General features: G+C 45.9%; 2 protein-coding genes across 2 annotated transcripts in view; one reads left to right on the forward strand and one right to left on the reverse strand.

Moving 5' to 3' along the window:
• Positions 1 to 288: 288 nt before the first annotated feature.
• Positions 289 to 4,303, reverse strand: CEBPZ (CCAAT enhancer binding protein zeta). Its single transcript, XM_086947785.1, has one exon. It carries the CDS (start codon positions 4,179 to 4,181, stop codon positions 822 to 824), a length of 3,360 nt encoding a protein of 1,119 aa, XP_086803911.1. The 5' UTR covers positions 4,182 to 4,303; the 3' UTR covers positions 289 to 821.
• A 568-nt stretch (positions 4,304 to 4,871) lies between these two features.
• The window catches only part of POLR2C (RNA polymerase II subunit C), an 80,997-nt gene continuing 71,548 nt past the window's right edge, over positions 4,872 to 14,320 (forward strand). Inside the window, exon 1 of the mRNA XM_086947786.1 lies at positions 4,872 to 5,079. Within this exon, the coding sequence (XP_086803912.1) occupies positions 4,994 to 5,079 (86 nt within the window). The 5' untranslated portion in view covers positions 4,872 to 4,993. The remainder of the gene's footprint in view (positions 5,080 to 14,320) is intronic.

Here is a 14,320-nt window from a genome sequence, read left to right on the forward strand (position 1 = left end):
CAAATTCTCAAAAATGATAGTATTCCTGATGCTGAGGAGCAGCGTATTCCTGATGCTGAGGAGCAGCTTCGTTCCCCACCTTTGCATGTCAACTATAAAAATGTGCTGTTCTCATTTAGACAGCACGATGTGTAGAATCGGGATAAGAACGTAGGTTGAAATTTCTAGACGGTTGGACAGAACGCTCCAAAAAAATCTGCTGTGTTATCGCCTACGAACATGACATGAATTTTCGTACTCTACTCTAATGCTAGCAAACAGTAAGAAACGAGCCTCCACAACAATATCTAAATTTAGCAGTAAAGCCCATATTTTTTAATTCACTGAAATAGGATCTCCAGCAGCCAGAGTGACACAATTACATATTAAATGGTCACCAAATAAGACAGTGATTAACAAATATAATGCCTTGATATGTCATATAAATATGTGTGTGCACTGCTTCTTCTAGGATATTTATTCTCTAGACTGGGTACCCACAATCCTTGCTGCATGCTGCACCATCTGCCAACTGTTCAAATGCTCTAGGAATCCCCGTTGGAATTCCTAACATCACATGGTTAACATGTTATGTCACTGACTGAGCGAGCATGCATGAAACATACAACACTTGTACAGATTATAAGGTTTCCCCATGGACACTGACCCCCCCCCCCCTGCCAATGGCTGTGAATGCAATGAACTGCTATAGCATGATGATCCAAACACCTCCATACAGTTGTCCCCTTTCTACATACTGACAAATAGTATTACGTAGTGCAGAAAAAGGCATATGCTATGGCAAGAAAAAAAGTACATTTGTTGAAGAATGGATCATTCACTTATTTCCTTTTCCCTGGAAATTTTCTAGGAGGTTTTCTTTGACTGAACTTTTTCCCTTTCGATCTGAAGTTCTTCTTGTTTAGCCAGCTGTCCCGCTCTGCCTCCCATTTAAGCTGTTTCATGCTTGCATTTTCTTTGTTCGCCATTGCATTCATACCAATATTGTCAAACTTTGCTCCTGAATTTTCATCCAAGAGGGAGCCAAACTCTTCAGCAGCTGCAGACAACATGGACTCACCTTTGAACCCTTTCTTTCTGTGCTTTGAAGCTACTACTGGTACACTCTCAGTTTTCTTTCTCTTACCAGCCTTACTTCCAACCTTGCAAACCTGGGATGGTGTGTCAACTACATCAGACTCCTCATCATCGTCTCCTATATCTACAAATGCACCTGCCTCCTCTCCGACTTCTTCTCCAAAATCCTCATTGTCCATGCTACCCAAGGAGATAACTTCATCATCCAAGTCCCCCTCCTCATCGTCTCCAAAGTCCGAGTCCGAACTGGATCCAGCATCCCCTCCACGCTTCTTTCTCCCTTTGGGATTCTTGTTTACATTACTCGCAAAGTCAAGGTTGTCACTTATGCTAACTTCAAAAGCATCCCCTTCAAATGAATCCAGCACCTTCTCAAACTCATCGTCATCTACATCTTCGATATCATCCTCATCAAGTCGTTGTTTCTTTTTCTCACTTGCAACTTTTCTATAAAACCTGTGGAAGAACACTTCCTCCACAGGTATCTGGCTTTCTTCTCGGTCAAGAAACTGCTTGCTATTCACTGCATGAGTATGCAAACTGTTCATGTAAACTTTCTTCTTGGGCCGCATTGCTGCACCGGGCCGGTTTTCATTTGTCTTTTGCTGTTTGGGGTTCCGGTACACAAAGCGATCCAAGAACCTCATCAAGGTAAAATCCTGCAACGGATCTCCAGTGTATTGGATGCTATTTCCCTCTAAAATTGTTTTTGCAAAATGGGCTACGGATGGGTGAAAGTGTTCTGAAAGCTTTCGGAGCTCCCAAAGACTTGTGCGGTCTGCACCACAAAACAAAGGATTTCTGTTCAAAGGATCATAAATACTTGAACTTTTCCCACCTTTTAGAGTCTGAAGATGTACCCATGACGTTGCTGTGGTAGAGCATCCTGCATTTACTGAATCTCTTTTGGTTTCTTTTTTTTGTTTCATTTCTTGGTCATTAACTGTTTCATTCTCATCATCTTCAACGTCTTCAAAATGTTCCTCCTCATCAGACTCGCCTTGTTCCTGCAGCAAAGCACGTAAAGCTGGTTTGAGACGTAAAATTTCAGATACAAGATACAAAGCTCCACAAATAAAAGGTGCCATGCTTCCGCAGGTAACTTGCAGCAGTCGCTTCATGAAGGCCTTCACCCGCCTTAACTCGACATCTGCTTTCATCGATTTGTAGACAAGGTTGAGGAACATGGACTGTTTGGAGCAGTGCGCCAGGTCTGGATCGAGAAGCTTCTTGTACAGTGCTGCATAATATCGATGTGACACAGTCTGCTGAGAGTCCATTACTTGGAAAAGCAACATAAAGATCTGGACGCTGGTGTTAAAGTTGACGTTGTGCACCATTTTAAACAAGGTGTTTAGTTGCTCTGTCACCTTTTCACTACCAATGTTGGCATATGGGAAAGCCCTGTTGACTCCACTTAACAAAGCTCGTAACATTTTAGACTCCATGTCTTTTTTCTTTACACAACTTCGAAAGAAGCAAAAATACACTGTAATCAGATTATTAGCCAGATCTCTTTCATCGTGGCTTAGAATAGTTTGATTTAAAAAGCAAATCCCGTAATATTGTGCTTTTGGGCTGATGTTTGGCCGATACAGAAGTCTTTCTACTTCATAGCAGACAACACCTTTCATGTTTGGGTGCTTCTGAACCAACATTTCCAGGAGATATGTAGCTTTGGTGGCTACTCTAAATAGGGGATCCCCCAGTTTATTTACAAGCTGGACCAACAGAGCTTTCTCTTCTTCCGGCTTTGTACAAAGCAGTTCATGAGCCACTGCAAGTGCACGTGTCTTTGTGGCTACCAAAGTATCGTGGCTCAAGGTCTCCAACGCATGCACAAACTCTGCAACCTGGCACTTTAGCTGATGCTCAAAATACCACAGGATCAGTCGCCTGTCTCGGGCATCTCGGTTGCCACTGGACATCTTTTCCAACTTGTCAAAAGGATGCTGGGAGAAAGACACCAGCTTGCGATGGTCTGGCAGGAGGTCAGAAAGCAATAGTTCCTTAAAGGTATCCAGGGCCATGAGGCACTGTCGCCTACTGCTTTTCTTTTTTATCAGGTTCACCAGTGTCTCAATGAATGTCAAGGTGTGGACAGCAGCATCCTGGATAAGGAGTGTCATGGCCGCCATCCTGTCAGCCAATGTACCTGAGGAAACTACAGTTTTCATCCAAGCATAGCCAGACCCTTTTTGCGGGTCCTTCTTGCTCCTGTACAAGTCTGCTTCATGTTCGTATAGTTTTTGGGCAAGAGTCTTGTAGTTGGAGACCTGAACAGTGTCCTGGGGCTGAGAAGTTATTTCCTTTGCATACTCCATGTCATACCATTTGCCTCCTGGCTTGACCAGCAGGATGGGCCGAGGGTGGAACTGGAAAGGATCTTGCCTGGCAGTTCTCTTTGCTGTTTCACTGGTACTGGAGACTTCGTTCAGCTGGAGCGGCTGCTGCTTAAAGTTCTTTTTGACTTGATTCGATGTCTTCTGATTTAAGTTGGCTTGTTCCGCCATCTGGCCAGGAGTCTTGGGCTTTGGAAAGGGGGTGTCTCCTCCCACGATGCCAGGGGCGCCTTTACTGAGGAGGTTAGGACTTTTATTTTGTTGGTCAGGTGCATCTACACGTTTCGTGTTCCCAGAGGATGCCTTGTTGCTTGCTTCAGCAGACTCTCTCCCTTTCTTTTTGACGGACGCCACTTGATTCTGTTCAGTGGCAACTTGGCTGCCCACTTCTCCAGAGCTCTCGTCCACTTGCAAGCGACAACTCTCCGGAAAGCGATGAACGCCCAGTCCGCGGATAAAGGCCTCCAGCTCGCCAGGCTTCAAGTCATCGATTGCACCCTTCTTGCCCCCGTCCACCAACTCATCAGGGTCCCCGAGCCCGGCCAGCATGATGAAATCCTGCTTGGTACCGCCAAGCCGAAGCACCTCTTCCAGAGAGAAGCCATCCTCAGCTTGGGCCCCCTCCTTGGAGTCCTGTCCCTGGTTGCCTCCGTCTCCTTCATCCATGTCCCCTTCTCCTGGCTGCCCTTCGTCTGAAGACATGTTCGAACCTTTAGAGGCTTTGGTCGCGGGCTGGCGGCGAGCCTTGCGCAAAGGACCCATAGTGCAGAGGCTGTCAGAACGAAGCGACTGCGTTGAACTTTCTGTGATTACAGGCAGCGAGCGGAACTGTTCTACAGGTGACCAGCCACGAGTTGCAGGGACTGAACGGAAAGACAGAACGTGTTGAACTCTGCGACAAAACCTGCGCCGAAAGCAGAGAGGGTGTCACAGTGCCGGCCATTAGGAGGTCAGGCAAAACATCATAGTGTGTCGGAAAACAGATTGAAACAACCGGCTTTCTCAATCAAATGACGTTTCACCTAATCTCAAAACGAGCTTTGCTCGAAGGCGAGCTATATAAGTATTCCACACCTTTATGGGCGGAAAGGAATAATGGGCGAGCGCAGTTAATGGACCAATATATGAAAGGCTAGCGGCCATATTGGACAGGAACTGTCAAAGATATTATTCACTAACCTTTAATATTTAAACAGGATACGAGATTCTTCGCGATAGCCCTCCCATAGCAGAGTCACGATGCGCATTCACTAATAGTCATGCTCTAAAAATGAGATTAAAGCAAAACAGGCAAATTCTTTGACGACACGGAGGTCTTTATGTATCAACACATAATCAATTATAAACTTTATAGAGGTATTTAATAGAACGTTACGGTAGGACCTGTGTCTATTTTTGCGTGTAGTTCTAATATAGCACTATTTAGTCCTTTTCATGGCGATGGGTGTTCTTGGACGCAATACATTTCTCTCGTTGGGTCCTGTTTCCGGGTCACGGATCTTTGCTTCCGGTCTGGGCTCCATCTGTAGTGTACAGTGTTGTCCAAGCGGGTGGTGGAGGCTTGATGTTCAGCCATGCCTTACGCCAACCAGCCCACGGTGCGCATCACAGAGCTGACCGACGAGAACGTTAAGTTCATTGTGGAGAACACTGATCTGGCGTAAGTGGATACCTTTCCATTCCTGTTTTTCAAACGTATGCGTCTCGGTGTGCTTATCCAAATTCACCCAGGCTCACCTTTTCCAACCTGCTCTCTGTACGAGGATTTTATTGTATTTAATGCATTTTTGTAAAGCGCGGACTTTACCCGAAGGTGTTAGAGCGCTGTACAATAGAACCAGTTACGTTACATGAGGGAAATGTTACAAAATAGAACGTTACAAAAATAGCAGGGTACAATATCGAACACCGCAGGCAAGAGGAGGTAGGGAAAAACATTGAAGGCAAGAACACAATATCAAACACAGAAAGCAAGGAATGTACAAAAAAAATACACATTTACAATGACATACGAACTTCCTGGCGGGGTTTGAGAATGAAGGAATTAGTTCTGAAAGATGTCTTTGGAACAGAAGAGATATGAGGCCAGCTTTGAAGATCCGGATGGAGGTGGTGGCGGCATGGAGGAAGCGAGTTCCAGATTCCCACCGCAATACTGGCAAAGTTTCGGCACCCAGCGGGTATATGAGGTGCGAATGCTAAACGCACCATGGGTCTCGGGAGGGGGTGGTGGCTAGTAGGCACACCGCCAGCAAAGCCAGGCACCCACTTGGAACCTGGATCAACCTCGATTACTGGACCCCGTTTGCACCTCATACACCCGCTGGATGCCAAAACTTTGCCAGTACCCTGCTCACAACAGGTTCTTAAATTTTTCTTGCTTTTTGTTCTTTTTCCACAGTATGACCACCAGGTCAGGGTGAGCCTTAGCGTGCTCATACTGCTGGGGTCTACACACTGGTCCTGATGAATGCCAAGCGACTTGCACCTTGATAGGCAGAAACATGTTGACCTCACTTAGCGTGGCATAGCTGACGCATCGATCCAGCTTTCCAACTGCCCGCTTTTCTTTTTAACTGTCCCGGGTTGGCCTGTGAATAAAAATTTATTTGGGACACAACCTGGTCACTTAATTCACATCACTTGTCACACACTCACAAATTAACCAGCTCCGCAGTAATTCTGGCATCAAAGCACACCGGGTTGGTTTTAGACTTTCCTGGTGGGGCCCGATGATGAAGCATGTCACCAACTAGGTTGGTGAGTAAGGGCCTTCTAAAGAATCAACTGTGATTCTTTTTCCACTCTTCCTCTCTCTTGAGAGGGACACTCTTCCGTTGTTTTTGACTGAATGGAGTATTTTTAAGCAATGGAGAAGTTAAAAAAAAAAAAAAGTCACATTATAAGTGGATGGGGGCAAGGGGTGCATCCAGAATAATTAGTTTAACTGTGAGGCGGTTTCAATGCAAGGAAAAGTACCGATATACATCAAAACGGTGTCTTGCTGGATTGATCTATTTTTTTGTGGGTATCAGCTTATAGATCTATCAAAACTGAGGAAACAGACTTCTATGTCCCAACCCAGAACTACCACCGTTTGTGCCAAAGCGGAAAACAGGACTTAAATGGGAGCGCTATTTATTTTTCATTACTGCATTTGGCGTAGAAATTATGTATGCGATAATCAAAAGTGAAAAAAAAAAGACTATAGATACCTGTTACCAAGAAGCCTTCAAATGCCACCGCAACGAACAGCCATATTGTACCAATTAATTTGGCATATTTGCGATATAGATTGTAGAGAAAATACATTGTTTTTGTTCATATGCATGCAACGCTTTTATTTTGCTTTCTTGTACATGGAGATTCCCTGACTCTTTAAACAATGGAAAGCATTTTTGCGTGTAAGGCACTACGCACACTCTTCTTTTGTGTTAATGCTGATGAATAACGCCCCATGAGTGAATCCATGTACACAGTCCTGCAAAGAGAAAAGGTGGTGCGAAAAGCAACAAAGGTATTCTAATCGGACAGTCTTTTAATCGTCTGTTAACCACTGTTTGAGATGAGCCTAAACAGCTCTTCAGTGTCTTTTCCTAGATTTCCCCTCACCTTTGTCTTCCTCAGTAGCCACGTTATCACTGGGTCCCCCTTTCAACTTAACACATGTTTCCTGTCTACTATGCGCCTCACCTTGTGTATTCAGACTTTGGGATATGAGTGCATTCCTATAACGGCAGAGGGGTACTTGTATGGCGAACAATTAATACAACAATATAATTATATACCGGGATCAGAGCCGAGCCATACAGTCCTTGCGGGGTGAAGGACCCCTAGCACTAGTACTTGAACCCGCATAGCAAGATGAGACGAGGTGGAATATGGTGGCGAGAGCAGGAAACAAAGAATGGTGCGAGTTAAAACAGTAGTGGACATGTGAAAAGTGCTCATGCAGAAATGAACAAGCATTTGCAATGCAATAGGTCTCGCAGCATTAAAGTTTGAGTTATTGGCATTGTATATGGCAATATGTTGCATTAGCAAAGTCTGTATTGGTGTATAAAGATGATTTGCAAGATGATATCTGTTGCAAAATATTAAGCAATGTTGGCAATAATATTATATTATAATAATATTGTAAGTTACTGTTGTAGTTATAAGCATTTTGGTAGCGCATAGTGATGTTGTGGTGCCCCTGAGTGATGCTGTGGTGGTGCCGAGTGATGCTGTGGTGATAGGATAGATAGTGAGGGCGATAGATAGACGGAGGGCGAGAGAGAGAGAGAGGGAGGGCGAGAGAGAGGGTGGGAGAGAGAGAGAGAGAGAGAGAGAGATAGAGGGTGGGCGAGAGAGAGATAGAGGGTGGGCCAGACAGAGATAGAGGGTGGGCGAGAGAGAGATAGAGGGTGGGCGAGAGAGAGATAGAGTGTGGGGCGCGGGATAGAGTGTGAGGCGCGGGATAGAGTGTGGGGCGAGACTGTCCCATTGTTCGGGTGCTCGAAGCGAATTTGGGGATAGGGAGCAAGATTCTGCCATGCCAGAGAAGACAACGCCTGACTCCGACAGAGGTTGTCCCGGCCTTGGACTGAAATCGACGGGAGTACTAAGGCCCCCACGGGTGTACCGCAACCGGCACTCCCTTGCAGCAACCCCTTTAATAAAGCATCAATGCATTCCTCACAGTAACGGAATTACTCGTGTCGCAACCCCAGGTCCCTGAATACAGCAGCCCCCACCGCAGAGCAGAATGGCAAATTCCAGTTCGCAACCACGTTTCTTTGTAGAATTTGTAAAGTTGTTCATAAATGTAAAGTTAGTAGGTAAGTCCAGGAGAGATCCACAATATCACTTTTTAAAAGTTTTCAGCTAATATATAAATATGCACACACAGAGTTTCACAGCTAAAACCAGGACATATGTGCGGCATTATATGCATGGTACATATGAATCTTGACAAACTTGAACATTGTCCCTTTAAAACCATGTAATCCAAAAACGTGAGGTCGACAGACATCCGTGTGTAATGTGTAGAAGCCTCGTATACCCCCAGTTTCAGCTATTAAGCAATTAAAACTCAGTCAACCCGTTCATACAAGAAAGGAGGTGGGTGTAAAAGTTCCACACTGTAACAGTGTGTGGTGAAGTCGCTCCCAAGGCAGGAAATAGTCTACTTTTTTTTATTAAAAGTGGCACAATGCCATTCTTCCATGATTCCCACTCATAAATCCACAGCAGAAGATGTGAGCCTCAGAAAATACATCTGCACTGGACATTTTTATGGAGGAAGAACTGCTGCGCTTGTGTTAAAGAACTGGATGAAGAAGAACTAAACTGTCTCAAAATGCAGGCCGAGGCAAGGGAAACAACAAGCATTTCTGCTGAGACTGCCGCAGTTTTTAACAAACAGTAACTTCGCTAATAACCGGCCAGCGTGCGTGTATGGCCGCAGTGTACAAATGAAACACTAATAATAACACTGAGCGCACCTCCGGCCACTAAGAACAACAACAAGCGCACCCCTAGCCAGCATGCGTGTCTGCCCACTGATGTGTGAAGCAACGCCGCTGCTCCACCGTGCTGTCCTCAAACTATTATGTAGGTTCAACCATGCTGTTTTTGAAGCCTTCACCTGCAGCCGTGGTGGCGTTTCAAGAACGAATGCCTATTGTGGATTGATATTGCCTACACCTGATTGGCCTATTTTATTCCTCAGAATTTGATACCCATCGTCGTGGTGTCGCCAGGGCTTTAAGTGGAAGCTTTTTCAATATTTTATATACAAGCCATAGTTTCTGCCTATCTATCTTATGCAACTACAACCTTTTACAAAGGCAAAAGTCCTTACTTGCTGTAGGTTGGATGTTACTCGTTGTATCAAACTTCTGGATGCAGTGACAGAAACAACAAAACAACAAAATACAAGTCAGGCAGCACACTATGCGAAACACATATTTTTAGCCTATGTGTTTTAAGCCACGCCCTTAATTACATTGGCCACGCCCCTTTGAGAGACCACAGTTTTTGCATCCTACTTAAAGCCCTACATAAGCGCATGTGTGCAGTAAGTGGCCTTGGTGCGCATACACCATGAATGAGAGTACACAGTGAGTCTGTGAAGCATCTGTGCATGTCGCTGCTGTGAGTGTCCATAGAGATTTTTTGCCTTAGTGCATGAGAGACAGAATGCGTGCAGGAAGTCTGCTTTGCAGTGAGTGCTTCATATAGGCGGCTGATTTGGGTAGAAACATGAGTACTACTAGGCGCACGGCACTCAGCACGCGGTGACACCACATTTGATTCTGTGGACAAATCATTCATGTCAAGCCTACAGGCTCTTATACCAGGGAAACAGCTCGGATCTACGAAATGACTCACAAATTGTTGCAGTAACACTTATTTCTGCCTGTTATTTCCCATTCCATGCTTGTAATCGTATAAGAATACTGCAACCAGGAATTACAGACAGCAAGATATGTGTAAAACCGAGTGCTTCATTACCTAACCATGCTCGCTGCTGAGTTCATTGTGGATGTCCGAGTGTCCATGCAGTGACTGCAAGGACCTTCTGTGCTATTGTGTGGCATGAGTGTGTTGTTGCAATAAGCGGGAGGCGTCCGTGAACAAAGACACGGACAGGGGGAGGGAACGAGGACATGGACAGCGGGCGGGAGGAGGCAAAGCCAGCCTGTTTATCGGCGCCGCGCAACCCTCTGCAGACTCCCCCTGCATTCCAAAGTCAGTCACGTGAACTGTTCACGAGGCGTGCGTCGCGATCCGATTCTTTCTGCCATGCTGTCTACGGCAGAAGCTCACGCGCGTGACCTATTCCTACTGCCAGAACGCTGCGCGTGGCCAGCTCTTGTCTCCACTCGTTGTCGGCTGAACCGACAGCTATAGTTCTCGCGGCGAGAACGCGCTTCACGCGCGTTCGCCAGGGCGAGACCTAAAAAGGAGCCCATAAACAATGCAATAATTCGGGCTTAATTCGGGAAGAGGCATGACACATGCATGCCATGGACCAAGGAGGAGAAGGAATAGCAGAGCGACGTGGAAGCCAGCAAATGGCAAGCATATGGGTGGGCTGAAGTCCACAACAGTAGATACAGCATGTTTCGGTTCGAGACCCTGCCTAAATTGTCCGGAATTGCCCATGTTGTCGATGCTTAAATTTCAGCAAGTTGGCTGCTAACCACAGCACCCAAACACATATGCCAGCCAGTCAAAAGCTTTTATTATCGGTAAAAACCATAAAAAGACATATGTACATAATTACAGATAAAATACACAATTACAGCTAAAAGTAAAGATGTTTTAAGGAGTTGTACATTAGAATCCTAGCACACAGAAAATTCATGGAGTGGTTAAAAAAGAATCATAAAATTTGATTGGATACGTTAAAAAAAGAGAAACAGCGCTCCCGATGAACAATCCCTAACCATAGTACATATAGAGAACCACATTCATTATAATGTTTATACTACTACAGGATTGGTAGTTTGTGGACTTTCATTTTTAGGTCTCGCCTGTCGATGCGCATGCGCATCGAGCTTGCGAGACTATGGGGGCTTAAACAGTCTTTAACCAACTTGCAAGGAATCGTGGCGATACCTTGCAGTGCCCGTGAAATTCAAGCTCAATGCGCATGCGCATTGAGCTTAAAAGCGCGTGCACATGCCCCCAGCCGCCTGCCTTGCATGTATTTTCCCTCAGGCGCACTCCTCCCACACCCCCGCTCCGCCCCCTCCCCTGTCTGCCGTGTCGCATTTCTTCAGTTCCCTCAGCCGCACTCCAGGCCCCTGCTGCTTTCACACCCTCTCCCCGCTCCGCCCCCTCCCCAGCCCGCCGTGTCGCATTTCTCCTCCCCCCCTCCCCTTTTCTGCCTTCCCTCCGTCTTGTCTCTTCACTTCTTGGTTGCACGGCCGCTAGGCCGTGCCTCCCCTACTCTCCTCCCCCCTCCTCCTCCTCCTCCTACTCTCAAGACGCAATATGTTCCTTCTCCAGGTAGTATACTTCTTTTTTTTTTTTTATATCATAATGGTGCCATGAACGGGCGCTGGGAAGTAAATGGATTGTTTGCAGCTGGGAACATGAATTTAACTTAGTGCCACCGTTGATCTCGCATTGAACGGTGCTTATTTTACAAGTGATGTCTGGGCGTAGGTAACACCTCTCATCAGCCCGGCTAGCTTAACTCCAGTGGTGTGGAGTGCCTGGGACCCACGTCAAGATATGGCTGTGTAGTTCTGACTGGACTGTTCCCATGGGGCACAGGGTCAGAGCTGATTTGCATGAAGCCATTATCTAACCCAGGGTGGTGTGGAGTGCAAAAAACGATGGATTTAGGCCCAGATCCTTGTACTGGGGTGAATGTAAGTCATTGATCTACATTCTGTCCATCAAATTGTTTTTTGTATTTTACAAGTGAAGCACCCCGGCGCCTCAGTGCGCTAATCCTTAAGAAGGTGCTTTGATACGATGCAAACAAGAGGTGCGGCGGCTTTCCTTTACAATATCTCTGCCCGGTGCAATCATATTTCATCTCTTGGTTCAGTAATGCTGAAAGAACAGGTCTCCGTTGCTCGGAATATACTTAAGAGATGAGGGATTTGAGATTGCTTTTCTGCCGAGCGGGAGGAAGACTCCATTTGTAATCGTGTGTATAAAACATGACTTTGAGGCAGATTAGCTTGCCTCTGCCCCGGCTCTGTCTGACATTGAACCGCGAAATGTTAGCATTTCATTGAACACGCACTTTAATGACAAGACGGGAGCGTTACTTTGACGGCGGAATCGGATTTTTATCAAAGGTGGCCAATAAGTGAGGTAAAATATGCTTAAGCAGTTGCAAAGAGGAGCAGGTGTTTGAGAAATTAAATTGGCCACTATCAAATCTGCGTGCTTCTGCGTGAAGGCTTGGGACATTGTCTTGTAACGTTATTATATAGTATACTCCCTTCGAAAGCAACACTGCCTGTGCACTTTCTACCAATGAGACTTCCAACAACATTTCTCTTGTTATGGCTTTTTTATTTGTAATTCTTTAGCATTGGCTACAGGAAAGCTAAGGATTTACAAAAAAAAACCCATAAACAATTCTAAAAGCACTAACTCTAATGATGCGAGACCTATTGCATTTCCAATGCTTGTTTTATTTTGCACACCTCGAGTACCACATGGACAAAAGAAATCTAGCAGTTGCAAACACTACCAGAGGGATGTTATCATATTTAAGGATTCTAAATACCTCCCTGTAGTCCCTAAGACCCCTGGACTTACAAAGTTGAATGATCCATTTCGTTCTTGCCTTGGCGTAAAAGGGGCAGAAGAGCAGAACGTGCTGATCTGTCTCTCTGCTACGCGCACACCCTGGGCAGGAACTCGTTTGATATAGGGCATTTGACCACTTGTGTGTTAAGCCCCTAAGAGGCAATGAACCATGTCTAAACTGGATAAATATTTTCTTGGCCAGGGGAGGCTGGATATCATCCAAAAATTTCTAAAAGTGAGGATGGACCTTGATATCCAGAAAGGTGTCGGTCAGTCTGCCCATGGAAGAGTTTGTTGTTATAAGTTCCATTCGGTAGCGCTTGAGGGCCGCACTCAATAATTTCTTGGAATACAGGGCACAGGTCTCCTCGGGGGACGACCACATGTCCCCCCTACCTAAGGCATGGCAAAGTTGCTTAATGGGGTTTAATCGGGGAATTGTCCCCATGCTCCCCCTGGACAAAAGATCCCCCAGGTCCTCCCTATAGCTCAAGAGCTCGGGGGATGACCAAAGACGTCTCCAATACAGGAGGGGACGATAAGAGACAATCTCCTGGATGGGAACCAAACCTAAATCCAGCCGAAGGGAAGTCAGGGGGCTACTCATAGGGAGTCTCAGGAGATGCCTAATAAAACTATTCTCAGTGAGAGATAGGGGGGCAGCGCTGACATGACCCCATAAATCTCCACCATAGAGCACTCCCCCTCTCGCCTTAGCTTTATAAATTTCCATGGGCGGACACGGCAATTTAGAAGAAGTATCGTTAAAAACCTTTAGGATACCGCCGGTTGATTGGGCCAGCTTCAGGTTAGCCTTAGCCATATGAGACCTCCAATCCATTCTGTCATTTAATGTAACCCCCAAATAATCGAAGGTAGACACACGATCCAACACCGTTCCATCCAAGTGGGGGTGAGGACAATTGGCTAGTTTGGTGTTATAAACCATGAATTTGGTTTTAGAGAGGTTAATCTCCAAGTTCCTCAGTCTGCAAAAGGAGCAGAATGCCTCTAATGTACGCTGTATGCCTGTAGATGATTTTGACAGTAAGAGGGTGTCATCAGCGAACATTAGGGCAGATATCTTGCACCCCGCTAAGCTTGGAGAGTCCAGGTCTCTAGCTCCCAGTAGGTGGTCTATCAAACCGTTAAGGAAGAGGGAGAAGAGCGTGGGGGCCAAGACTCACCCCTGCCTAACTCCCTTTTCCACTGGGAACGGAGCCGACCGCTCCCCACTCCTCCCAAATCTCACCCTTGCATATGTACCTTAGTGCATAGATTGAAATAGATGGCACAGGTAGGCCGGGGCACCCACCTGCAACAATATTGCCCAGAGCATGTCCCTTTGGACCAGGTCAAATGCGGACTAAATGTCCACGAAAATCAAATACAAGCTACCTGCCCCAATAGAAACCGTCTTCCAGTAGACCAACTGTAATCTAAACAGTTGGTCAATAGTAGAAACCTTTGCACGAAAACCCGCTTGGAGGGAGGTTAGGATGCGGTATTCATCCATCCAACTCTGCAACCTTGTTAAAAGGAAGCGGGCAAATAATTTCTGGAGGACGTCGATCAAACTGATGGGGCGGTAGTTGGCCGGGTCAAGAGGGGAAGCTTTTTTGTGAATGGGAATG

The sequence above is a fragment of the Lissotriton vulgaris genome, chromosome 12 (assembly GCF_964263255.1).
Source record: "Lissotriton vulgaris chromosome 12, aLisVul1.2, whole genome shotgun sequence".
NCBI classification, from domain to species: domain Eukaryota; kingdom Metazoa; phylum Chordata; class Amphibia; order Caudata; family Salamandridae; genus Lissotriton; species Lissotriton vulgaris.